This window comes from Pezoporus wallicus, unplaced genomic scaffold (genome assembly GCF_028554395.1).
Source record: "Pezoporus wallicus isolate ANWC-B61680 ecotype Strahan unplaced genomic scaffold, APGP_CSIRO_Pwel_v1 contig_8783, whole genome shotgun sequence".
NCBI classification, from domain to species: Eukaryota; Metazoa; Chordata; class Aves; order Psittaciformes; family Psittacidae; genus Pezoporus; species Pezoporus wallicus.
Genome location: NW_026638848.1, coordinates 359,959 through 386,740, shown reverse-complemented (window position 1 = coordinate 386,740; position 26,782 = coordinate 359,959). Strand labels below are relative to the sequence as shown.

The following is a 26,782-nucleotide window of genomic DNA, read 5'->3' as shown; positions in this document are numbered from 1 at the left end:
TTCCAACCCAAACCTTTCTATGATTCTATGATCTATAAAGGTCTCTTTCAACCCAAACCATCGATCCAATGATTTACATAATGGCAGAACAGTATTCCCCATTCTGGTTTTTGTTCCTTTACTAGTAATTTTGAACATTTGCTTTGCTTTTCCTTTAAGCATCTGTTCATTACAAAACCTCACTCTAGCAGTGCCAGTTACATGCTAAAAAGCCCACCTGCCTACACTCACAGAGGAGCACAGAGGCAAAAAAAGTTTGGGGAACCCAAATAATATCCTGCCTCAGCTATTTCTGCACCCAGCCCAGCCATAATAGGCTTATTTCTTCACGACCAAGAGGAGCACAGAGAGGCAGCAGCAGGTCTGCAGGCTAGAGAACCCCAATCACATGCTTATAAAATGAGACAATCTGCCTGGGCTCCTCCTAGGGCCGTCCCAGAACTCTCAGCCCCACTGAGACCTATTGAAATGAGTGAATAGGAACAACTCTCTGGAGCACCTTTGAGGGGGGAACTTCAAAGGGGCATGAGACACATTACAAGATGCAGGGGAAAAGCACTTGGTGTTTGCATAAGACTTATTACAGGATGCTGAGGAGAGGAACCAGAGGCAGGAAAAGGGATGGATTTAGATTATTTGGTGAGGGTTAAAGGAAGACAGAGGGTTTCTGGGCTGTGAGAGCACACTGCCAGCTTATGTTAAGTTTCTCATCAACCAACATTCCAAGACCTTCTCCACAAGGCTGATCTGAATAAATAAGTGTCATTATCACATGGTATCTGTCGTGTAGGTTATGTAACGAATCTGTGTATTAATCCATGTATTAATAGCACCGATAACTGAAATCCTGTTCAATTGTTGGATAAATTAACATGCTCAGTTCAGGAAAGAGCTGAGACTGCTCAGCCTTTCCTTTTTGACAGATTTGGTAAAGCCTCTGACAAATACTTTCTGGCTTGACAAACAAGAAAAGGCACAAGACCTGGGTACATACAATAAGAAAAATATAATCAAATGAAGCCTAAGTTCTTTAAGTCTGGGAAAAAATAAAAAAAAAAATCACCACCTGAACAAACCTTTACATAATTGGATTCTCTAAAGGGGTGATGAATTAACAAGATTGCACTCTTTCCAAAATGTTCAGAAAAAGATACTGCTTCAGACAAGGTAATACAATGCATAAACATTAACATCATAGCCTATACTACATGACTAAAAAGTAAGGCTGTATCCTGACAATTGGCCTTTTAGACCTCACTTTCTGAACAGGACTGTCCCATTTATTCTGGAATTTATATACTTCTGCATGCCTGCAGCCATTTCCATGTTTTTTACCTTTAAACATCACTTCAGTTGTGCTGTGCCTCCAACGCAAAGCAGCTGGCTCAGCAGCAGGCTGCAGACTTATAAGTTTCACTGTAATGTCACCTGGGTCCAAGGCATTACAGGTTTCATGGAACTTCAGCAACAACATTCCCAAGCCTGCATTCGATGGGGATGTTCGTCCTCCTACCACCAGGGCCAGACTGTTGGAGACACATGACACAGTATGGAACAGCCGCTCATCTGCAGAAATACAAAACATTACAGTTCACACACATTATTCTCCCATTAAATTTATAGAAGTTTAGAGTCACTTAAGTTGGAAAAGACCCTCAAGATCATCAAATCCAACCATAAACATAACACTGCCAAGTTTACCACTACACCATGTCCATACCACCACTACACTATGTCCATAAACACCCCGTCTACACATCTTTTAAGTATCTCCAGGGATGGTGACTCCACCACTGCCTTGGGCAGCCTGTTCCAATGCTCAACAACCCTCTCAAGGAAGAAATTATTCCTAATCTCATCTAAACCACTCCTGGGGCAGCTTGAGGCAGTTTCCTCTCTCCCTTGCTCCCCAGGAGCAGAGCCCAGACCCCTCCTGGCTCCATCCTCCTGTCAGGCAGTTGTAGGCAGCGATCAGGTCCCCCCTGAGCCTTCTCTTCTCCAGACTGAACCCCCCAGGTCCCTCAGCCCTTCCCCATCACACTTGGGCTCCAGGCCCTGCACCAGCTCTGCTGCCCTTCTCTGGCCCCCCTCCAGCACCTCAATGTCTCTTTTGGAGTGAGGGGCCCAGAACTGAACTCAGGATTTGAGGTGCGTCCTCACCAGTGCCCAGTGCAGGGGCACAATCCCTGCCCTGGCCCTGCTGCCGCACTGGTGCTGATCCAGGCCAGGATGCTGGGGGCTTCCTGGCTGCCTGGACACAAGCTGCTCATGTTCAGCTTCATCAACCAGCACCCCCAGGTCCTTTTGCATGAAGAACTTTCCAGCCACTCTTCCCCAAGCCTGGAGGGTTCCATGAGGCTGTTGTGGCCCAAGCGCAGGACCTGACACTTAGTATTCAGAACCTTCAGATCTCTTTGACTGACAGCATAATTGTACCATGACATTAGGTTTCCACTAGACACAATTCATTGCCACACAAAAACATCTTCCTTACACTTGACACCAGCATGAGAACTCACCCCATCTTTTATCAGTATTTTCATTCTTCACACAGCCAGCTTTCCAGCAGCCTGCATGTTTTATTAGCACATGAAAATTCCTCATCCGGCAGTGCTGTCCATCCTCCTCCCCAAAGCCTCCAGTGGTGAGGATCACATCGCATTTTAGAAGAACAGAGTGGTGACCGTAACGTCTCAGCCCAGAAGTGTCAGAGCGCATCGCACGCACTGCAGGGACACTCCCAGCCATCCCAACAGCACCACGGGGAGCTGTAAGCCAGAGAGAACCAAAGAACTCAGCACAAACAAGAACCAAGGGCTACATTTTAAATGAGAGATTAAGCAAATCTTCAGCTTTTCAAGAAGAAAAGATTGTGAAGCAACTTGACAGAGCACAGAGAATCTGACTTGCCCTAGAAATCAAGCTGTAATGGTTTAAACAGCCATTCTGCCAACTTGCAACCTCAGCTGACTGCTCCCTCAACTCCTGACACAGTTCTGAGACTACTTTAATGTGGTGGAGTAATACTTACTAAGAGACTGCAGTGTCCTGAACTGCTGTAGCAAGACAGAAGTCACTGTAACACCATCAAAAATAATACCTTCCTAATGAAGACAATATTTGGTTATTTAAAAAGCAAAAACCAGCAGAAACAGGGCCTGGAAGCTGGATTTCAAAGTTTCTTGCTAGATTTTGATCCTACCTTCACAAAAGCATTGAAATAAAGTCCTAAAGCATGACAAATAATCTCTGTTAATTCCAATGGTCCTATTATACGAGAGTATTTTCAGTTGTCTAAATATCTTCTCCCTAAGTCCTCTACCACTTAGTATGAAACAAGATCACATCAGAGGACTCTAGCACACCTATGCATTATCCTAATTGTTTTCTTTTAATCAGTTTCTTTGTTTTAAACAAGAGTCTTATCCTCATGCTGTAAGAGATGATGACGTGGAGGAGAAGCAGCTCTCAGTCTACTTTTTGTATGCCATACCCAGGAAGATCGTACCAAATGTTGTTTAGTACAAGACCCTACTTTCTACTGTTTGATGACTGCATCTCCTTGGGCTCATGTCTTTTTACAGATGCATCTTTTTAAGACTGAGGGGTTTCCATTTTAGAAAATATATTTCCCATGCTCTGTTTTGAAGAAACAGGACTTGCAACTCTCTTAAACAGGGACCTAAATCTATTTGAGAGGATCGCTTGGGGCAGAGACCAGCATTTGAGACCAACCTTTTCCCATTCTCAATAAAAAATGCCTAAGCAAGGATAATTTATTTGACTTTGAAGGCTCTTGCTATCAGTTGTGAATCCAACAGTGACAGTAACAGCAAGACTCTCTTCATGTCTCTAACGAATGAAGTGCCTTCACTGTATTAATGTCAGTTAAACAAACGTCAGATATTATTTTTTCTTTTTAACTTACGGATAGATCCTACACATTCAGAAACCTTTAAGGTTTTCACATCAGGACCAGTGACAATCACACAATATACTTAACTACATGAATATTCACTTATTTTTGATTTCACTACATGTTTTCAAATATAATCAAGACACAACACAATGAATTCAGTGGCCTTGTTGGCTTAAGGAATGCCATTTGCGCTATCCCTAGAACCCAGATTTCAACTTTCAGTTGCAGTTAGAACTACTTGTGGTGCTATACTGTGAAGAAGACTAGTCTCAAGAGAGCAGACTTTGGCCTCTTCAGGTTCCATGGGATATAGCCCTAGAGGGCAGGGGGGCTCAAGACTGTTGGTTGATATTCAAGGATCACCTGCTACAAGCTCAGGAGTGTTGCACCCCAACCAGAAGGAAGTGCAGCAGGAGTGCCAGGAGACCTCCTTGGATGGATAAGGAGCTGCTGAGGAAACTTCAAAGGGAAAAAGAGGCTTATAAAAGGTGAAAGCAAGGACAGGTGGCCTGGGAAGAATACAGGGATGCTGTCTGGGAAGCTAGGGACCAGGGTTAGGAAAACTAAGGCCCAGTTAGAATTAAACTTGGCTAGGGATGTGAAAGATAACAGGAAGGGATCCTATAATTACATTGCAAATAAAAGACAGACTACAGAAAATGGGGGCTCTCTCCGGAAGCTATCAGGAGAACTGGGTACCTGGATTTGGAGAAGACTGAGGTTCTGAATGACTTCTTTGACTCAGTCTTCGCTGGCAAATGCTCTGACTACACCACCCAAGACTTGGAAAGCAGACGCAGGGACTGTGAGAATGAGGTCCACTGTAGGAGAGGATCTGGTTCGAGACCATCTTAAGAACCTGAATGTGCACAAATCCATGGGACCTGATGAAATCCACCCGTGGGTCCTGAAGGAGCTGGCAAATGAAGTTGCTAAGCCACTGGCCATCGTATTTGAGAAATCCTGGCAGTCAGGTGAAGTTCCCGGACTGGAAAAAGTGAAACATAACCCCCATTTTCGAGAAACAGAAAATGGATGAGCCAGGGAACTACAGACCAGTCAGTCTCACCTCTGTGCCTGGCAGGATCGTGGAACAGATTCTCCTGGAAGGCATGCCAAGGCACATGAAAATCAACAAGGTGCTTGGTGACAGCCAGCATGGCTTCACTAAGGGGAAATCCTGCCTCACCAATCTGGTGGCCTCTTGCGATGGGGCTACAGAACTGATGGACAGGGGTAGAGCAGTTGATGTCATCTACCTGGACTTGTGTAAAGCATTCGACACTGTCCCACACGACACCCTTGTCTCTAAATTGGAGAGACATCAATTTCATGGATGGACCACTCGGTGGATAAAGAACTGGCTGGATGGCTGCACACAAAGAGTTGTGGTCAATGGCTCAATGTCCGGCTGGAGACCAGTAACGAGTGGTGTCCCTCAGGGATCGGTGTTGGGACCGGTCTTGTTCAACATCTTCGTCAGTGGCATGGACAGTGGGATTGAGTGCACCCTCAGCAAGTTTGCTGATGACACCAAGCTGTGTGGTTCGGTCAATACGCTGGAGGGAAGGAATGCCATCCATAGGGACCTCAACACGCTTGTGAGGTGGGCTGATGCCAACCTCATGAAGTTTAACCATGCCAAGTGCAAGGTCCTACACCTGGGTCAGAGCAATCCCAGGCACAGCTACAGGCTGGGCAGAGAAGAGATTCAGAGCAGCCCAAGGAGAAGGACCTGGGGGTGTTGGTCGATGAGAACATGAACCGGCTTCAGTGTGTGCTCGCAGCCCAGAAAGCAACCGTATCCTGGGCTGCATCCAAAGGAGCGTGACCAGCAGGTCCAAGGAGGTGATCCTGGCCCTCTGCTCTGCTCTCGTGGGACCTCACCTGGAGCATTGTGTGCAGTTCTGGTGTCCTCAACATAAAAAGGACATGGAACTGCTGGAACAAGGCCAGAGGAAGCCACGAGGATGATCAGGGGCTGAAGACAGGCTGAGAAAGCTGGGGCTGTTCAGCCTGGAGAAGAGAAGCTGCGTGGAGACCTCAGAGCAGCCTTCCAGTATCTGAAGGGGGCCTATAGGGATGCTGGAGATGGACTGTCCATTAGAGACTGCAGTGACAGGACAAGGGGTAACAGGTTCAAACTTAAACAGGGAAAGTTTAGATTGGATATAAGGAAGAAGTTCTTTACTGTGAGGGTGGTGAGGCACTGGAATGGGTTGCCCAGGGAAGTTTTGAATGCTCCATCCCTGGCAGTGTTCAAGGCCAGGCTGGATGAGGCCTTGGGTGATATGGTTTAGTGGGAGGTGGCCCTGCCCATGGCAGGGGGTTGGAACTGGATGATCTTAAGGTCCTTTCCAACCCTAACTATTCTATGATTTTAAGTAAAATGTAACAACCTTTTGGGAGCTGAAAGGATAGAATGGCTCAGATAGCCATGTATGGAGGCAAGTGGGAATACATTGAAAACAGAGAGTCTGTGGGATCCCAAAGTAGGAGGAGGAGCACGGTAGACTGGCATTGCAATCATGCACTGGAAGGCCCCATGTATAAACAGAAGGAAGAGCTGTTCAGACTGGAAGGCTCAATAATCTGGAAGAATGAAACTGGTCAGAATCACCAGCATCAGGACATTGCCCTGGCCTCACTATGGGCAGCAGAATCACTGTTAGAAAGATGAATAAAGCTACTCAGATGATGCATCTGATCAGTTCCTTCCAGGGTTTTACTGTCTCCTAAAAACCCTCAAGGAAGTCTGCACAAGATGAAAGAATACTACAAAAACTAGTGGGTATGTACCTGTCATACTGGGTAACAGCGGAGTCCAGGAAGGTTCCATCCCCTTTGATGCAGCCAGGACAAAGTAATGAGAACATTTCAGATGCCATTCCTGTAGTAGGCCAAAAGGAAAAAACAAAACCAATCTCCCTCAAAAATCTGAACAGCAAGCAGTAGGAAGGAGCTGCTAGCCAGGTCACTCGTGTTCAGAATAAAGGAGGGTTACCTCATATTCATCAAAAGGCTCCAGAGTCTGCACTCTTTGCTGCTCATCTTCTGGAGTACAACAGGTGAAAAACTCATTCATATCCATGACACTGCACTCAGTCCAGCCCTGAAACAGAAATCCCCCAAAATGATTACCTCAGAAGGATAGACTCACTTCCCACAAGAAAATTAAGACCCTAAATTAAACACCTGCATAAACCACAAGCTGTCTAGTTGGAACAACAGCAGCCCAGAATCTGGTGAGGATAGGTCTCTTACCTGTAAAGCTCTTAGAAACTTAATTTGTTGTATCAAAAGTCTTAGAGGAACTCATCCTGCCTTAATACCATACAGAAAGGAGGCTGCAAGTTGGTTGGAAGGACCTTCAAACGACTAGTCATGCTAATAGAAAAGGCAGTGTGCCAGCCCTGGCCCTGTTGGTTTCAACCCATAACTGACACAGCTGATGACTTCCCAAATTATTTCATGTGACAATCTTTCCCAGGTGCTTCACGTGTGCCCATAGCTGTAGGTACTCACCTTTGCCAAGAAGCGCTTCTGCTGTGCCTCACAATCAGGGTACTGTGCCACAGAATGAAGTGTAGAGTTCAGCTGGTTGAAATGCTGCTGCATGACATGTCCAAAGGGGTCCTCTGGGTGCATCTGCTCATACAGCAGAAAGCACGCCTGAGAGAAATGCTCTGCTGCCCACTGAATCAGGGCGTCAGACCTGTCAGGCAGATTGTACATCAGAAATCAAACAATTGAGGGCCCATTTATCAATGGCAGATGCAGTTTATCTTCCTGCAACACCATAAAGCAGGCTATTAAGGCATCCTAACAGAGGCAATACACAAGACAGAATCCTGAGCTGGGGACTTATGAACGTCTCCCTCATCTATGCAGAGAACTCAGGGGATAAGAAAATAAAAAAACTCAAAAATCACTCATTCAGGGTTTCTCTTCCTTTTTTTTTCACCTCCATTTTAGTATGTCATGCGGACTCTGATTACCCCATCACAATCATGATATAAGCAGCTGCTCAACACTGCCACAGAATTCCTGAGGCTAGTTACAAGACAGGAGTTCTTATAACAGGACAGCCCCAGGTGACATACATACAAAGAAGCTTACTCTTTTCATTTCACCACCTAGCTAACAGAGGAAAACTCAACTGACCTGCTATTTTCCATGTAGGTGAGCACCACCTCTGCTATGAAGAGGGTGGTGATTTCAGTGTCCAATCCTGCTTCCTCCAGGGCTCTCTCCAGCTGAGACAGCTCTGATAAATCCACTCCCAGTAATTTATAATCCTTTCCAGAAAAGGTAATGACTCCTTGGAGATAAAAATGGTACAATCTCACTGCAGTGCGGATGCCATACTGAGACCAAAAGGGACACACAGGAAAATCAACCCCACAGGCAATCGCTCACAAGGCTGTGCCCATAAACTCAGTTTCTTTGGGACATGTACAAGAAAATCCCCATCACTAAATGAACCATAATGGGAGAGTGCCAAGAAGTGATCCATTAAATGCAGATCAAAAACTCCATTATTCCTAATGCAAATTAACCTGCAGATTTTGCACAGAATTATCACACTTACTATAAAAGAACTTTATCATATTTACTTTAACAATATTTTTATAGAACCACTATCAAATCTGAAGGACTCTTATTTACAGACTTTTCAGTTCAGGCAAAGGAAGTACCATTGCTTTGACAGGGTTCAAATGGTTTGCCTCACAACCATAAAACCAGCCCCAAGCTTTTGGAGGTTGTTTGGTTTGCTTGTTTTTTAAATAGATTTCAAGTCTGTAAATGGCACTGAATCCTGACACAGCACATGCTGGTGCTCTGCAAACACTGGGGGGAGTCTCACACACCTCCATTCTTAGAAATTAGTCCAAATACATACTTTGCAAGCATCATCCTTGCGTACCCCTGTACTCCATGAGAATATCATAAGCTATAGCTGCTGACCTGTTTCGACCAAATCATAAACAAAGCAAACTGTAAAGTACCTTCAGAAATCACCTACTCTTGTACCAGTGCAATCCAACAAGGCTGCCAATATTAAACATGTGAATGGATTCAAGAGGAAACTGAACCATCTCATGGAAGAGCTCACTAAGACGTGTCCAACTGCTCATGGGAGGCAGATATTTGTGCTCTGCACCTATCTCTGTACTTGTCTTCAATGGGCATTTCAATTGACTATTACAGTCACACAGCAACTTACATTTGTTCTTACTGAATTTCATTCCACATTTGAGAAATCATTTCTCCTGGGTTCAGGACACCATTTACATACTTTATCAAAATCCTACTCTCATCTACCCATTTCCTGTTGGTTTATTGCATTTTCAACTTCTATAGCATATCATCTAGAACACAAATGGAAACCTTGAAGGAAATCAGATGCAGTAGAAACCCTCTGTGAACCCCATACTTTACATTCCCTCATGTTGCCACTGAACTGCCCCATAGTACTTAACCAGCATAAGAATCCTTTCAGTTCTGCTTATATTCTATAGTAGTTTTATAAGGCTTGCCTTTTTTCCTCCATTGGAAAGAGAAAAAAAGAAGAGTCAGGTAACACAACAACTCATGTTTTATTACAGTCAAGACACCCAAGGGTCCTCTCTTCTCTCCTACCCATGAAGTCCATAAATCACAGCGTAATTTCGGACGAAATGGGCCTTTGAACATCATCTAATCCGACTCCTCGCTCACAGCAGAATTACCTGTAGCAGGTTGCTCAAGGCTTTCTCCAGTCAACTATCTATCTCCAAGGCTGGAGATTTCACCACCTTTATGGGCACTGTATCCCTGCTTTTAACTACTTGCATGGCAGCAGGAGAGGGGAGGAAACAACAAAAAACATGCAACACTTCCATTATATGTAACTGGATCTTCCTTTGTTGCAACTTGCAACCACTGCCCATTGACTGCTTCCTGCCTCCAGGATAATCTGGCTCCATCTTGTCTACACTTTCCTGTTAGGTAGCTGAAGACTGCAGCAAGACTCACCTCCCTCTCAACCTCCTCTTCCTAAGGCTGAACAAATCCAGTTCTCTCTGCCTACCCTCCTGCGATATGTGCTCCACCACTTAATCATTCTCATGACCTCTCACTGGACATGCTGCAGTTTTCCAAGAGCCCAAAGCTGGACACAGCACTTCAGAAACTGTATCAGAAAGAAACTGAACTCGTTTTGATATCTGCTCCTGGCCAATCCCTCTGGCAGCTGCACATCTTCTTGCTGCCTCCCAGTGCTACAAACAATTCATTAGGTACAAAGTTTTTCAGAAAATGAACATCTTTTCACCTACAACTCTGTAGTTCCTCTATCATAATATCTCGCTTTTTAAAGGCTGAAACTGTTTGCTTCTTCTAAACATTTAGTACCTACAAAAGCTTCCTTCTATAAATATCATACCTAATCCTTCCCCTTCACTGCTTCCCACCAATGCCGACAATTCTTCCATTCTTTTGATCAGAGCAGCTTTCTGGCGTGCCACATTTGGGAAATCCACCTCATATACTATAGTGCGATGCAGAAGACCCATGTCCTTCAAACGGAAGTATAACGAGTCAAAGCCAGCACCTAAAGACAAGATCTACAGAGAAGGCACCATAAAAAGTTATATCCTGACCATCCAGGTGTGAAAAGCATTCAATAACATCACTTGCAGAGTGACAAAATCAGGCAAGCTCCTGCAAGAGGTAGAAGAAATGTTTGTAGGTATTGCCCCCTCCCAGATAGGTCTGTCAAAGCAACAAAGGCCAGGCACAGTAGTGCCAGGCAGACTGTGCTCTTGTGGGAAAGGGTCACAACAGATGCACCAAGAAGCTACTTCTGTGGCAAGATGCCAGAAAGACTAGTCAAGCACACAGCAGAAACTGCCAGTACACCCAGACAAGAGAAATGCACCTGTGTCCTAGGGTGGCTTTGGGTCTTCAGCAGGAAGTCTTGAACACAGTGATCTACAGCACGGGCACGGATGTAATAACCCCTGTGGAATGAAATTCAGCTGTAATCAGGAATGCTGCTTCTCCAGCACTGGCACCCCCCACTTCACAAAACTCTTTTTTTCCCCTCTTGCTTTCTACACACTGAGTTTACATTTATAGCCATGCACTGGGAGATGTCTGATGAGTTTGTCCATCTAGCATTTGTTAATAAATACAGATTTCCAGCACTCACTAAGGGCTTTATGCAACAAGACTATGGATAACCCTTACGTGGGTAGCCAATAACCAAGTTCCTGCCCCAAATCAGATGCCATAACAATATGAAATTAACTCCTGACCTGATGGCCACACTCATCTTCACAGGCCTGCAAGCTCTGCTTCAACACACCTCAAATGAAACTCCTTTAGTGATTCACAGTCATTCTGACTGCATTAAGCTATTAGCCTCTTCTTATGTAAACTCCACTTCCACATCAGCACAGAACCCTTTAACCACATTAAAATATTCATGCAAAGCTCCAGAGAAGAGCTAGTGGTCAGACACCACCGATTCAAAAGATAATACTGCTGTCCTGAGCCACCTTAGTAAAGTTGTATCGTTCTTGAGCAAAAGACTAACATGCTAACCTTTGTGGTACATTCATTTTCAAATCATGTCTACAGCACTTTCCAGCAGCAGCGAAGACTGGAGCTAGGAACCAGTCCGGTGACATGTTTTTCTCCAGATAAAGCTCCCAGTTTTCACTCCTAAGCCGTGTAAAATGCTACCAACAGTCTGCAGAGATTACACCAAGAGATGCACTCCACGCGCTGCCGCTCACTATGCTCGTGTCCCCAAACACACTTTAAAAAGCTGTGCCTTGACCAGAACTGACACCGCGAGAGCCTGGGGGACCAGCGGATCCCTTCTGCCGCCTGTGAGCCGGCCATGGCCCCCTGCAAAGGCACCCGGGCCCGGCCGCCGGAGAAGCCCCCGCTGCTCACCGGTGGACAAGCGGGGCTCGCCGCCGCCCCCGCCGCCCCACCAGGAGCCGCAGGAACCGATCCTGGATGTAGCCCCGCGCCGCCGCTGAGCATTTGCTGACGGCGCTGCTGCCGCCGGTGCCCTGGACCTGCCGGGACAAGGACACGGCGCTGGCGTAAGGTCCCGGCACTTCCGACCGACACCGCAGGCCCAGAAGCGCCCGGGCCTGGCGGGGCCAGGCAGCACCGAGGGGACTCCGAGAGCAGGGTGAGGAGAAGGAAGGGCCGTCCCCGCCGGCGCCGCCGAACGCTGCTCACGTCCCAGCTTCCCCCCGACCCCCAAACCGAGCCCGAGCCCGAGCCCCACCCCCGGGTCGGGGTCCCGTAGAGACCCGCCGGGTCCTGGCCTCAGATCACTCACGGCGGCGGCGCGCGGAGCTCCGGGGCGCCCACGGCCCATCCTCCTCCCGCTTTGACGCCAAGACCGGAAGGCGGCCGCAGGAAGTGACGCAGCACCTCGTACAAACAGTCACAGGCCCGTTAGCGGTGAGGAGCTGCCGGTGGAGCGCGCCCCCTGCCGGGCCCGCCCCGCCCGCTGCTACAGTGCTCGTGTCCCGCGCGGGGTGCCCGGAGGGTGTAGGGCTCCCAGGGCAGGGTGCCCGTGTCTCCGGCGAGGTGCCCGTTGAGGCGGGATGCCGAGGTCCTCGGGGGGTGCAGGGCTCAGTGGCGGGCGCTGGGCTGAGTGCAGCGAATGTTTCAAGCTGTTTGTCTTCAGGATTTATACTTGGAGCTGCAAAGGAGCCGCGGTAGCCTGGGCTGTGTCAGGTGTCACGAGCACCGTGGTCACTGTCCTGTTCCATGTCCACTCCACAAATTAGTATTCTGGGCATTAAAAATAAGTTACGGTCTCAAAATGACACTTTTATAGGGAAGGGTCAGTACGGTTATTTCTAACCGTGACGCTGTTCGAAAGCTCAATCCTCAGCCCAGTGCTAGCATTTTATCAACACCCACGTACAGATTTTCCCCTGAGGCATGTTGTGTCAGTGTTGCCTTTCAGGTGACTCCTGGTGTAGCTGAAGCAGCCGGTCCTTGCTGCTGCAGGCGCAGGGCAGGACACACACAGGTAGCTCCTGTACTTCTATTTGTACTCCAGATGTGTGCGCAGTTCTGCAGAGATCAGTCAGGGCTGCCTGCGCCTCCAGGTTCCCTTTTGCTGGCTGCTCATCACTTTGTCAATCTCGTCACATCTCTGGGATCTGGAAATGATGTTTTGAGTTAGTTACAAGTTAGGACTTGCAGGGAATGCTAGCCCATCCTGCTGGCACTTCGGATGCTGCAGGATTTCTGATGGTACTAGTGTCCTGAGAATTATGATGGAATTAAACACATGGCAGCAAGCTGAGAAGTGGCTTCTGAACTCATCCTCCCATCCCAGAAAGTCTTTCGCAGTCCTACATTTCTATATCGGTAACAATCCGTAAGCTGACCCTGAAACATTTACTGGGCATCTTGGGTTTAGCACATGAACACAGACCCAAACAGGAGGGTGCTGCTGGGGGGTTCATTTCCTGTCCTTAGTTCAAGGCACCACGTGTGTCCTCCAGGAAGGGAGCCTCTGTATCAGATTCCCTTGGCAAAGCATGAGAGGGTGGTGTGCAGGTGGTATTTTCGTTTCTATGTCCTTCTTATTTTGGAAGGGTGTTCTGGAGCCTGATTGCTGTAAGTAGATGGAAACCTCCAAATTTCTTGCTGCATGTATAAATGGCCATTTTATATCCATTTATTCTTGATCCACAGTTAGTCTTAATCTGAAATTGTTTCTTTACCTTTCAGCCACTGACTCCAAGCCAAACAAATTTGTCACCTCTTGGGCTGTGTTTTGCCAGACTAAGGCTAGCTAAGGAAGTTCTGCTAGTGGGAAGCAGAAAGCTTTTAAGAGGGGATGGATGCTGTGCACAGAGCAATGGCTGTCATAGACCTGGCACTTCCCTCTGGTTTGGACATCTTCACATGGAGGTGGAGATGCCTCTTGCCTGATGTGCATGGGCAACCTTCCCCTGCCTGGTTGCTCCTCCCAGTTCTCTGAGGATTCCCCTGGGGCTCTGCATGACATTCGAAGCTTGTGAGGAATTCACAACTTGCCCCAAATAACAAAAAACACATAGCAGAGCAGCACAGGCATCTGGGGGCCCCATCCTACTCCCTCCCCCAACTGGACGGGCACTCTGAGGAGAGGGGAGCCCATAATGAGAAGCATTTGCTGCAGCAGCTATCTATAGGCCTTTGTGTTTGGGAGTGGGCAAGGGACAGGCACAGCCCTGCCTGCCTGACCCCAGAGCTGATGTCAGAGAGCCCCAAATGAGTAACAGGGAGTTCTCCGGAGAACGCAGCACAGCAAAGCTGCACAGCGTGGAAGGTGGGACATCAGCACCACTCAACAAAATCACCGATTAAATGGGAGGTGTTGCTCTCACAGGGAAGTATTCTGTATCCATGGGATCCAGATGCCGGTTTCAATTTAGGTGGGCCAGGGAAGTTTGGGTCTTTCTATCGGCTGACTCAGCAACACAGAATCTGTGCTTCTTCCTGTAAGGAAGAACTGTCAGTCCTGGGCAAATTAGTGGAAGGGCTGAGCGCACAGCATAAGAGGGGGTGAGGATTGCCATTAACTATACAACCAAGATACATTTCTAAGCAAGATAATGATGTCTGTTTGGAATACCAACAACAACTAGATATGTTGATATTCTAGGAGGTCTGCTTCCCTGTTTTATTCCCAAGTAACACTGTGGTCTTTTAAAATCTCCTTGTTAATAATTCAGAACTTCATTAAATGATGTTATCCATTCCAAGAGACTTACCTCAGGCACTGCCATGGTCATCTCTCTCTGAAAACTGACAGCTTTCTGAAAAATGTCTTGAAGTCTCCTCCTTGCAGGAGGGATGCTCCTACACTTCCCAAGTGATACTGACCTCTCTGCTTCTGTCTGCATGGTGGGAGGCTCTCTTCATCTCCTTACCCACCACAGAGCTCCTCCGCTGCCTGTTGCTTTCTCCATTCTCAGTAGCACGTTCCCAAACGTGGTGGTGTGTTTACATTCAGTGATCCTCTGTGTCTTGTGAATGAACATGACTGGGGTAAAGCACCCATGATGCTTCTGAGAGACTGATATGGCACCTTAGGCTGTAGTACACGTGTTCACGCTACTCAAACACCTTATCATACCAGCTCAGTTTGCTTGTTCTCTCTGAACAGGTCAAACTCCAGTTTGAGTTACTGTCCAATGTGGATTTTTTTCAGAGAGGTATGAGCAAGGTAGGAGCCTTCAAATTCCATTGAAGGACATTTCTGCCTCTGTTTAAAGGCCTGATGTATGGTAGTGCTGCTTGAATCAGCAGGCTGAAGCATATCAAGGCTCCTTTTGTATTTTAGAAAAAAGACCCTGCCTTGTTTTTCTCCCCACATGCAAACATTATACACAGTCTGTTTCAGAGTTCCTTTGGTGATTTCAAAGCCTCAAAAGATCTGTCTCTCATATTGTTTCCTCCTCAAATCTCTGTATCAATTCCCTGTCTGTAAAATGGATAGAAGACAAAATTTCATACCTCCAATGCAGGGGAGGCAGGTGGAGGGGGAAGCATGAGGGAAAAAACAAGGAATTTTGGCTCATCAGAGATAGATAAGGGATTTCTGTAAGGCATTTGTCCATAGTACATGAAGAGCTGATTAAACACTGAGTGGTGATTCTGATGAAGCTTTTGGTTTAAACTCCACTGCTGTATTTCACAGTGGGTCACTGTCGGCCAGCAGCATTGTTTCTAGGGGAGACCCACAGAGCAGTTCGTGGTTACAAATTGGTGGCTGGGTCCTGTAAAGTAGGAAAGATTTATCAATTACATTAGATGACCAACAGAGTATGAGTTCTCAGTTTGATGAAATAGAATCATAGAATCATAGAATAGTTAGGGTTAGAATGGACCTTAAGATCATGTAGTTCCAACCCCCCTGCCATGAGCAGGGACACCTCATACTAAATCGTATCACCCAAGGCTCTGTCCAACCTGGCCTTGAACACCACCAGGGATCGAGCATTCACAACTTCCCTGGGCAGCCCATTCCAGTGCCTCAGCACCCTAACAGTAAAGAACTTCTTCCTTAGATCCAATCTAAACTTCCCCTTTTCAGTTTTAACCTGTTACCCCTTGTCCTGTCACTACAGTCCCTAATGAACAGTCCCTCCCCAGCATCCCTATAGGCCCCCTTCAGATACTGGAAGCTTCTCTGAGGTCTCCACACAGCTTCTCTTCTCCAGGCTAAAGAGCCCCAGCTTTCTCAGGCTGTCTTAATGCAGGAGATGCTTCAGCCCCTGATCATCCTCGTGGCTTCCTCTGGCCTTGTTCCAACAGTTCCATGTCCTTTTTATGTTGAGGACACCAGAACTGCACACAATGCTCCAGGTGAGGTCTCACGAGAGCAGAGCAGAGGGCCAGGATCACCTCCTTGGACCTGCTGGTCACGCTCCTTTTGATGCAGTCCAGGATACGGTTGCTTTCTGGGCTGCGAGCACACACTGAAGCTGGCTCGTGTTCATGTTCTCATTGACCACCGCCCCCAGGTCCTTCTCCACAGGGCTGCTCTGAATTTCTTCTCTGCCCAACCTGTAGCTCTGCCTGGGATTGCTCCAACCCAGGTGTAGGACCTTGCACTTGGCATGGTTTAACTTCACGAGGTTGGCATCAGCCCACCTCACAAGCATGTCCAGGTCCCTCTGGATGGCATTCCTTCCCTCCAGGGTATCAACTGGCATACACAGCTTGGTGTCATCAGCAAACTTGCTGAGGGCGCACTCAATCCCACTGTCCATGCCACTGACAAAGATGTTGAACAAGACTGGTCCCAACACTGATCCTAGACAAATAGCTAGACCAAAAGGTGTTTTGAATAGTATATAAAAAGGACAGCATCATAGGATGGAATGGAGTGGAATGGAATGGAATAGCATGAATAGTTCATTTGGAAAGTACCTACAACAATCATGTAGTTCAGCTGCAAAGGGTTGGTATTGCGTACATATATTTCATTAGTATAATAATTACTGGCATAATGTTAGTGTTCTGGGATCAGCTTTTCAAACCCATTTGGTTTGAAAGGAGTCAAAAGGAGTTCTGGTTTGAATCTCTTTAGTTTAAAAATGGTTGTAAAATTAACCAGGATGGAACTACAAAAGGACTTCTAGAAAATGAAGTCAAATCTGTATCTGGACTGTGAGTAAATTTTGCCAGGGTCCAAGGTCTGTGATACCTTCTGTGTTGCTCTGGCAGGTGACATTATTTCTTACCAATTTCCTGATGTTTCAAGGATCACCAGTGTTATATTGCCATGTTTGCCAGCAGACATAGTGCTGCTTTCCCCAGATTAGAATTTCTCATCCATATGATATTAAAACCAGAATCACATTCACCGTTTTCTTCCTAGGAGGCTCAGATGAACAGGACTAGCAAAGGAAAAGTCTCTCTCCAGTGTCCCTATCCCCAGTTTTGCAACTTCCCATTCTCTCAGCTTTATCCTGCTATTATCTCTGCTCCCAGGAACACATAACCTAACACAGACATTTTGCTAGACTCCAGGGAGTCTCTGGTCCATGAATTTGGCCTTGTTTATAGCATCTGAGCCACAATGTCATCACTTTGGGGCCTCACACATAGATGGCAAGCAAGGAAACAATATAAATTATGCTGGCCCCTGCTTTCTTGTGGTGTCATCTGTACTTACCAGAAACTTTGTTCTGGGATGGGAATGGAGAGGGAGGCACTTTCTATTCTGAGTGGAGAAAGCAGCACCAAGGAAGGTTTTGATTATCTCCCATCAGTGCAGAGCAGCCAGGCTGCCTGTAGTTGCAGGAGCTGATGAACAGTGCAGTCCCAGCCCAGTCTATTGCAGTGAGAAGAGCTGCAGGAATGGAGCATGTTCTCACCCCATGGGAAAAGGGTCCTTGGAGGATGAGGCCAGATCATACTAAGATCCATAATGGAGCTCTTCCCACAAGGACTGGACTCCTTCTGCCAGACTTGGAGCAATAGAGTAAAGCAAGCACTGCTGAGGAACGGAAGTGCAGCAGGCTTTTCTTTCTTTTGTCCCATCTCTCAGCTCTGCTTGAGGTGACATTGTGCTGTGGAGAATGGCACTCTGGGCTTGTCCTTCTTACCTGTCCAGAGGACTAAGGTAGAGGTTGGGCCATTGCTGTTGATGCCCTAGCAGGGAATGTTGCAAACGTGGAAGATGTTCATCTCTTTGTTTTTATGCCTTGCCTTGCTCTGTTCTACAGGGCAGCATGGTACAGTCCAGCAATTTGGGGTCCTGCTATGAAAACTATCTGCTCAGCTTCCCTCAGCTTCCTGCCTGCTCTTCATCCTTCAGATGCTTTGAGGGATGGTTCTTTATGTGCCATTCCCATATTTTGTATTCCTTCTGTCTTGCTGATGCTTGTTCTCCCCTTAACTGTTAGTAGTTCACATTAACTTTGCTAGATCCTTTTTCTGCTTGTTTTTGCTTTACCATTGTAAGTATGAATCTAAATCCTGCATCCCTATTGCAAAAGCTGCTACTTCTTTCCCTCCCCCTTAGTTTGTTTAATATTTCTTTCCACCTTTTTCTGTTTGCCCAGCAGGTCATGTTGCTGATTTTAACATCACCTTGCTTTCTGCTGTTTCTGAAATACCCTCTGTAAAAAATGCATCTGTCCCTGGCATCGTTGTTGCCTCCCTGTCTGTGTCCTGAGTCCTTCAGAGACTTTGATGCCTTTATTTCACATTTCTCAAGGTCTAAACTCCTGATGGATCATGTTGCTTGAATTGGGTCAGACTGTGGGAAATGCTGCACTGCTGTTTTTCCATTGTTGCCTCTTCCCCTACCCTGCCTCCTTCCCTCTTTCCCTCTACAGAGCAGTGCTGTGTTCAGCTTTTCAGTGTTGCTGTCACCAGTCTCCGCCAGCTAATTCTCTTCATGCTCTGTTGTCCTCTACCCTTAATTTGTTTTCCCCTTCTCTTCCATTACAAGCTCTACCCTGTAAGTCATCAGCCTTTACATACTCCTGGGGTCTCTCTCACCTCATGCACTGGTATTAACAAACCCCCATAAAGTCTGAATCCTGCCACTTTACCGTCTTTCCTCCCACCGCCATTTTGCCATCTTCCTAGTTTAAAATGGGAAGGTTAAAAGTTTTGTTTACTCCCTTGTCCTCAATTTCAGGTTTCTTTAGCCTGGTTTAGCTCATTCCTCAAACTCTTTCCTTCTCCTGCTTTCAGCTCTTTCTTTGTAAGAGCTCTCTGCTTCCTCCCACAGGAGAGGAACAAGAAATAATCTCTTCTTTCTCTGCCTTGCTTTCATTCTTCTCCTCTTTCTTCTCCCCATCACAAACGCAGCAATTTCTTACCTACTTTATTCTGTTATTGTAATCTCAGGTAACATGTTCTGAGAATCACAAGTGAAGCATTTTAAAGAATTTGTGTGACTCATCATTCGCTTTAGAAGGGAACACGGTATTTTTACAACAAATAGTGAGTCTGTAGCACATTGGGTTCTGGACTTCAGCCTCCAAGGCTATAGGATACAATATGAGTCATAAAACCTGTGATGCACAAAGGCACTCAGGCACAGAGCAAGTGCTGCAAGATGTGCTAATTTTCTGTAAATGGCACTTAAACCTTATATTTTAATAGACTCATAGAATGGTTCGGGTTGGAAAGGAGCTTAAGATCATCCAGTTCCAACCCCCCTGCCACAGGCAGGGACACCCCACATTAGACCATGTCACCCAAGGCTCTGACAACCTGGCCTTGAACACTGCCAGGGATGGGGCAGCCACAGCATCTCTGGGCACTCTGTGCCATTACCTCAGCACCCTCACAGGGAAGAGCTTCTGCCTTATCTCCAACCTGAACTTCCCCTTGAACCCATCACCCCTTGTCCTATCACTACAGTCCCTCTCCAGCACCCTTGGAGGCCCCTTTCAGACACTGGAAGCTGCTCTGAGGTCTCCACGCAGCTTCTCTTCTCCAGGCTGAACAGCCCCAATGTTCTCAGCCTGGCTCCATACAGGAGGTGCTCCAGCCCCTGAGCATCCTCGTGGCCTCCTCTGGACTTGCTCCCACAGCTCCATGTCCTTTTTATGTCCTTTTTTATTGAAGAAGTAATGAGTCAATAGTAGCCACAAAGCAGAAGACCTGTAGTTGTGGGTAAAGTAGGTTAGGGGTAATGTTTCTCAGAACTCTAAAAGCTGCATGTTGTTCATTCTGTCATGTGGCTGTGGCAGAGGATGCTGATGCCACTGCACATCTCAAGTGTGTCTTAGGTGAGTGAAGTTGGATATGTTCCCTCTCTAAGCACAGATCTGGACACTGGACTGGATAGAACTGGGAAAGTGCTGGGAAGAGTCATCTTTGCCAGTAATGAAACCAAAACCTACTATTTTATAGTAGTTTGGTAACACTTGGAAGGGACCTTCTACTCTAGTCCAATTGCCTGACTACTTCAAGGCTGACCAAAAGTTAAGGCATTAAGGCATTAAGGGCATTGTCCTTAATGAAGAGGTACTGAAGTTGCCTCTTCAACACTGACTGGCATCAACCACCTCCAGGAAGCCTGTGCCAGTGTCTGACCACCCTTTCTGTAAAGAAATGCTTCCCAATGTCCAGTCTAAACCTCCACCTGAAGCAGCGTTGAACCGTTACCACACATTTTGTCCCTGGATATCAGGGAGAAGAGATCAGCACCTCCCCCTCCACATCCCCTCCTCAGGAAGCTGCAGAGAGCAAGGAATTTACCGCTCAGCCTCCTTTCCTCCAAGCTAGACAAACCCAGGGTCCTCAGCCTCTCCTCACAGGACATGTCTTCCAGCCCCTTCATCATCTTTGCTGCCCTCCAGAATTGCCCCTTGAGCTCCCCCAAGCCCAAGCAGGACATGGAGCCCGTACCCCATTCTCCAGCATATACATGTTGATGAGGTGGGCCAGCATGGACACGTTCAAGTATCATCAAGTATCATCATGCACGTTCACGTCCTTCTTAAATTGTGATACCCCAGAACTGCTTGCAGTACCAAAGGTGAGGCTGCACCATCACAAAATACAGCAGGGCAATCTCCTCTTCTTGACTGGCTGGTTATACCGTGTCTGGTGCATCCCAAGGTGCAGTTTGCCCTCTCAGGTGCCAGGCACAGTGCTGGCTCTGTTGACCCTGCTGACAACCAACATCCCTGCGCCCCTTTCTGCAGGGCTGCTCTCCAGCCACTCCTCTCCTAATTTATACTTGTGTCTGGCATGACTGCATCCCAGGGGCAGATTATGGGGTTTGCTTTTGTTAAACTTCATGCCATGGATGACTGCCCAGTCCTCCAGTCCATCTAGACACCTCTGCAAGGCCTCATGTTCCTCAAGAGTCAGCAGCACCTCCCAGTTTAGTATCATCAGCAGACTTACCAATGGTTCATTCAACTCCTGCATCCAGATCATTTATAAAATATTGAACAGAGCTGCCCTCAGATTGAGCCCTGAGGAGCACCACTGGTGTCCAGTCACCAGCCAGATGTGGCCCTATTCACTATATCCCTTTGATCCCTGCCAGTTGTTCACCCAGCACACTGTGTACTTGCTCATCTCACAGTTGGGCAACTTGACCAGAATACTGTGAAGGACAATATCAAAACCCTTAAAACTCAGAAAAGCTACATCCACCACTTCAGGTGACTTTCTCATAGAAGGGTATCAAATTAATCAGACAGGACTTTCACCTCTTGAGCCCATTTTGACTGCACCTGATAACTGCACTGCCCTTTAAATGCCTCTCAGTAGCAATTTCAGTGCCCATAAAAGGAAGGTCACTGTTCCACAGTCATGGTCCTCCAGCTGAGAGGACCGGGCAGCCCAAGGTCTATCGTTAGCATTAAAAATTGAGGCCAAAAAAAAAGCATTGAAAATTCTGTGAGCCGTCTTTCAGTGTTAGAGGTAACTGGTGAAGCACATCCACGTGTCTAGACTAGGAAAAATGAGTGTTGAAGACCTCAGTCTAGTCTCAGGCATCTTTCAGTGTGCACGGAAGAAAGGGAATGCCAGGAGCAGATGATATCAAAGAGCATCTAGCTTAACACAGCATACTTTGGGAAGCAGAAGCATAAGCAAACTGTCTCTCTGAGTGTCAGCCTGGAGAGATGCTTCACACAGAAACCTATCCCGAATGAACAGTGATAGCTATCCACTGTTCTGCCTTCTTACTCACACCCATTTTCTTAGCCACATTCACATTAGATCAAGAGCCTCACAGCTGTAGCAGTGGCACACAATATTCAAGTCAGCCTTAATAAAAGACCATTCTGAAATGCTCTGCCTCCTGACAGGTCAGTACCTGAGTGTGACAAATTAATCTTGCAGCATCTAATGGGCAACTCCTGAAGAGCTGCTGTTCTAAGAAAAAGACCCACACAGTGAAGAGTCACAGAGGAATTGCAACAAGAGGAATTATGTCACAACAGTAAAGACAGAAACAAGGAGTGTTATAAAAGAGTCTCTTCCAACAGGAGGGACTCTGGAGAAGTAGAAGGTGACTTGCTACAAAATTCTATGGTGTAGCTCAAAAGCGTTTGAACTGGAAACAGCATAGCCCTGCATTACCAGTGGGTGTCATTCACTGGCCAGGGAGCTTTTTTCTGTCTCTAGCAAATGGTTCTGTGAACTGCTGCAAAGAAACTACTACAGTCCCTGCGGCAGCACCAGAGTGTAGCTGAGCATCCCTCAGTGATGATCAGGATATACCCACAGAATTAATGCTTGCCCTCCTTCTGTGCAGGATGAGCTCAGAGTCTCCAGATCAAGAACAGACCCAGTGGATGTTTTACCTTTTTGACTGATGTCCACCTTTATGCAGAGTGCCTTTCACATCCTCTGTATACATGCAGTGACCACTTCTTAAACTTGTGACAAAAACGAAAGAACAATTTTTAATGTGAGAAAATTTATGCCCAGGTCCTCAGTAATTTGCCTGTTTCAAAAATCAAGCTAGCATGAAACTGTATTTCACATTCTCGTAAAAGCAAAGAGCGCATCCTGGTCTGTGCACAAAGCTGCTAGTGGTGTTCTGTGGAAATGTCATGATATGCTTCTTCTGTTTTCATGTTTTTCTAGGTCTGTGCTGTCAAAGAGAGAACACTGGGCTAGATGGATCTTTGGTCTAACGTGAGTTTAACATCTTTGTCAGTGACATGGCCAGTAGGATTGAGCACCCTGAGCAAGTTTGCTGACAACCCTGAGCTGTGTGGTGCAGTTGACACACTGGAGGGAAAGGATGGGATCCAGAGGGACCTGGACAGGCTGGAGAGGTGGGACCATGTGAACCTCAAGGAGTTCAACAAGGCCAATTGCAAGGTCCTGCCTCTGGGTCAGGGCAATCCCAAGCACCCACACAGGCTGTGGGAGAGGGGCTGGAGCAGCCCTGGGGAGAAGGCCTTGGGGTGTTGGATGATGAGAAGCTCCTCATGACCCTGCTTCAGGGTGCACTTGAGCCCAGACACCACCCACCCGCCCCGCCCCATGTGCTGGGCTGCACCCCCAGAGCGTGAGCAGCAGCTCAGGGAGGGGATCCTGCCCCTCTGCTGCGCTATGGGGAGACCCCCCCCTGCAGCCCTGATCCAGCTCTGGGGCAGCAGCACAAGAGGGACGTGGAGCTGCTGGAGCGAGGCCAGAGGAGGGCCAAAGTCTGCAGAATTTTTCAGTTCTTAGGCAGAAGCTCTTCCCTGGGAGGGTGCTGAGGCGCTGGCACAGGGTGCCCAGAGAAGCTGTGGCTGCCCCATCCCTGGCAGTGTTCAAGGCCAGGTTGGACACAGGGGCTTGGAGCAAGCTGCTCCAGTGGAAGGGGTCCCTGCCTGTGGCAGGGGGTTGGAACTGGAGGAGCTACAAGGTCCCTCCCAGCCCAAACCATTCTATGGTAGCCATAGAACTACAGAATCACAGCAAGGTTGAGGTTGGAAGGGACCTTTGGAAATCATCAGGTTCAAGCCCCATGCTCATGCAGTATCAAGGAGCTATAGATCTCCTCAGTGAACTTCTTTGTACTTGTATGTGCAAATCAGTTTAGCCCATTGATCTTATAAGCCATTTATTATTGCTAGACTACTGTTAATTATCTTCTAATGTTTTCATCTTGTATCTCACACATGTAAAAGAGAATTTTGACCAACTATTCCTTCTTGGCATCACTAAAAGTTTTTCTATCTTCATATAACATAAATTCACAAAACTGCTCTATGCTGGATTTCTTTTGTTCTTAATTTACTTCAAAGCCAAAAGCATGCCATTTTTATGCTTTTGTGCTGTCAGGGGTTTATTCTTTCTTTTTCCTTGGCTTCACTTTTACATAACTTAGTAATTATGTAACTTAGAAATTCTCTATTTCCCCTTCCCAGCTCCCTCCTTTTCTGTTTGCAGGGTACAGATTTGACTTATGCTGAAAGCAGACACATTCCCACAATTAAAGCTTTGGGTTTTTTTGTGGTTTGTTTTTTTTTGCAATCCATGTTATTGTAACACTGAATATTCTGCTCCTTGAAAACCTCCAATCCTTGAATTTTGTTGAATTCTGTCTTGCAGTTCTAAGACCTGCAGTCTAATTTCATGTGTCTACACATCATGTAGATATTTGGGATAATGGGATCTCTGTGGGATGATCTATTACGAGTCCCAAGCAGCAACAATATTATGAGTCTATTATGAGTCCCAAGTAGCAACAGATAGATTGTGATTTCTGAGAGCTCTTCATGCACAAGTAGCAGTGCAACGCAGCACTGCCAGTTGACATTGCTGCAGGGCAAAAATTCAAATGCTGCTTATCTTTGGGGTTTTAGATCAATCCAGTTTGTCTGTATCCCCTACTTCATACTGGGGCCGTCAGTTCAGGAAAGCCATGTCTATTTTGCTTGGTCAGTTGTCAGGGTCTGATACTCTCTGACCAAGTTCTTTTAGATATGCCACACTATTAAAGGAGGGTTTAAAACCGTTTGCCAAAAGATTTACTTACTCGAAGGTATCTGACATTACACTGGGATTTGTTTAGCAGAGGGATACAGCATATACTGAAATCACAATGTAAGTGTAATACAGCAACATACAGTTGAACCTCAATACGAATGTGATTCCCATTACTAGTCTCTGTATGCTCACTGTCATGATGATGGGCAGCCACAGTTCAATACTTCTTCATATTCCCATTAAAACATGATGCATCTGTCTAAACTTACTTTAAATATATTAAGATGTCTCAGTGAGAAAATTTGTCAGAAGGAATATTTGAGGGTCAGTGTTGCTTCAGTGGTTTTGGTGATTTAAAAGTAAAGTCATTGCTGATAAAGTTGTAGATGATACACTGAAAAAGTAAGAAACAGTGAACTAGTAAACTGGATCCTCTCAAACAAGTTTGCTCTTAACAGAGCCAAATGCAAAGATTTCCATGATTATGGGACTGCCCAGACAAAAAAAAAACCAGTAGTGAACTTCACTTTACACTTCAATGTAAACTGAAGCTCAAGCTAGCTTTGAATTCATGGAGAGGAAAGAAATGACTGAATCTGACCTGAATGAATGCACCCACGAGTGATGAGGGAGCTGGATGCCAGCACTATGAGGCCACTCTCCGTTATCTTTTACAAGTCTTGGTGCCTGGGGTGTTCCTGAGGACTGGAAGAAAGCAATTATCACTCCTGTCTTCAGGAAAGGCAAAGAAGATCCAGGGAGCTACAGGCTGATCAGCCTCACCTCAGCCTCTGGGAAGCTGATGGAGCAAATGTCCCTGTAAACTATTTCCAAGGAAGCAAGAAGGTGAACAGGAGCAGCCAGCAAAGCTTAACTGACCTGATGTCCTTCTACCATGAGATGACTGGACATACAAGGGGAGAGCAGTGGTTATTGTTTGCTTGAACTTTAGGAAGGGTCTAGTTGTCCTTGCTTTGAGCAGGGGAGGTGGATTAGTTGTAAATGTCCCTTACAACTTCAATTACTCCGTGATTCAATCCTTCTTATGACCATATATATTCTGGTTTGGAGGTACCCAATCCCTGATTGTGAAATAAATCTGAGCAAAACCAAGGACTGTAATGAACTTCCTCAGTTTTCAGCATTATTTCCTTTACTTTTCTATGTCCTGTTTTTCCTTCATTTATTGTGGAGAACAGTTATATGGACATAAACCACTTTTCCCACTGTTCCTTAAGGTATCCCACCTCACTGACACCATCAAATTGAAACACAAGATTCCATCTAAACATACAAAAAGATTTTCTCCTGTGAGGGAGGTAAAACACTGGATCAGGTTATGCAGGGATATTGTGTAGTCTCCTGCCTTATTGATATTCTGAACGAAAATGGACACAGTCCTAAGCAACCTGCTGTAGTTGACATTGCCTTGAACAAAGGAACTGGACTAGAAGTCCTTCAGGTATTCCTTTCATCTTCATCTATTCTAGGATTCTAGGATTCTGCTGGCTTTCCAACAGCACAAAACACTGTCATTCCCACTCAACAGTAAGAGGACAGTCATCTAGTACACTGGCATCAGGAAGAATAATCAGAGTCATAAAATCATAGAATCAGAATGGTTTGGCTTAGAAAGGACCTTTAAAAATCATCTAGTCCAACCTTCCTTGCCATGGGCAGGGACATCTTTCACTAGATCAGATTGCTCAAAACCCCATCTGACCTGACCTCGAACACCTCCAGTAACCAGCTGGGTTAAGCACTTCTTAGGACACCTTTAGTAGCACCTACATGGTATGTTTTTTTCTCTTTCCGTTTAAATTGCATGATACTTTCTGTAACTGCAGACTGTACAAGTCACAGCTATTGCATGGAGGCACAGATGTTAAAGGCAGAGTATCAGCTTCTCCTTCTGTTTTA

The 26,782-nt window shown here is 46.3% G+C and overlaps 1 protein-coding gene across 7 annotated transcripts in view; it reads right to left on the bottom strand.

Annotated features, from left to right (window-relative positions):
* Positions 1–12,350, bottom strand: part of LCMT2 (leucine carboxyl methyltransferase 2) — a 29,053-nt gene extending 16,703 nt beyond the window's left edge. For all 7 annotated transcript variants that reach the window (XR_008972555.1, XR_008972557.1, XM_057412678.1 and 4 more), the window contains exons 1-10: positions 12,267–12,350; positions 11,867–11,994; positions 10,842–10,923; positions 10,347–10,527; positions 8,084–8,240; positions 7,445–7,634; positions 6,924–7,031; positions 6,719–6,809; positions 2,520–2,768; positions 1,336–1,566 (exon numbers count right to left, since the gene is read on the bottom strand). Coding sequence is in view for 5 of the 7 variants with exons in the window: in XM_057412678.1 (XP_057268661.1) it covers positions 1,336–1,566; positions 2,520–2,768; positions 6,719–6,809; positions 6,924–7,031; positions 7,445–7,634; positions 8,084–8,240; positions 10,347–10,527; positions 10,842–10,923; positions 11,867–11,994; positions 12,267–12,305 (1,456 nt within the window). In the remaining 2 variants the exon portion in view is untranslated. The remainder of the gene's footprint in view (positions 1–1,335; positions 1,567–2,519; positions 2,769–6,718; positions 6,810–6,923; positions 7,032–7,444; positions 7,635–8,083; positions 8,241–10,346; positions 10,528–10,841; positions 10,924–11,866; positions 11,995–12,266) is intronic.
* Between the last annotated feature and the right edge of the window lie 14,432 nt (positions 12,351–26,782).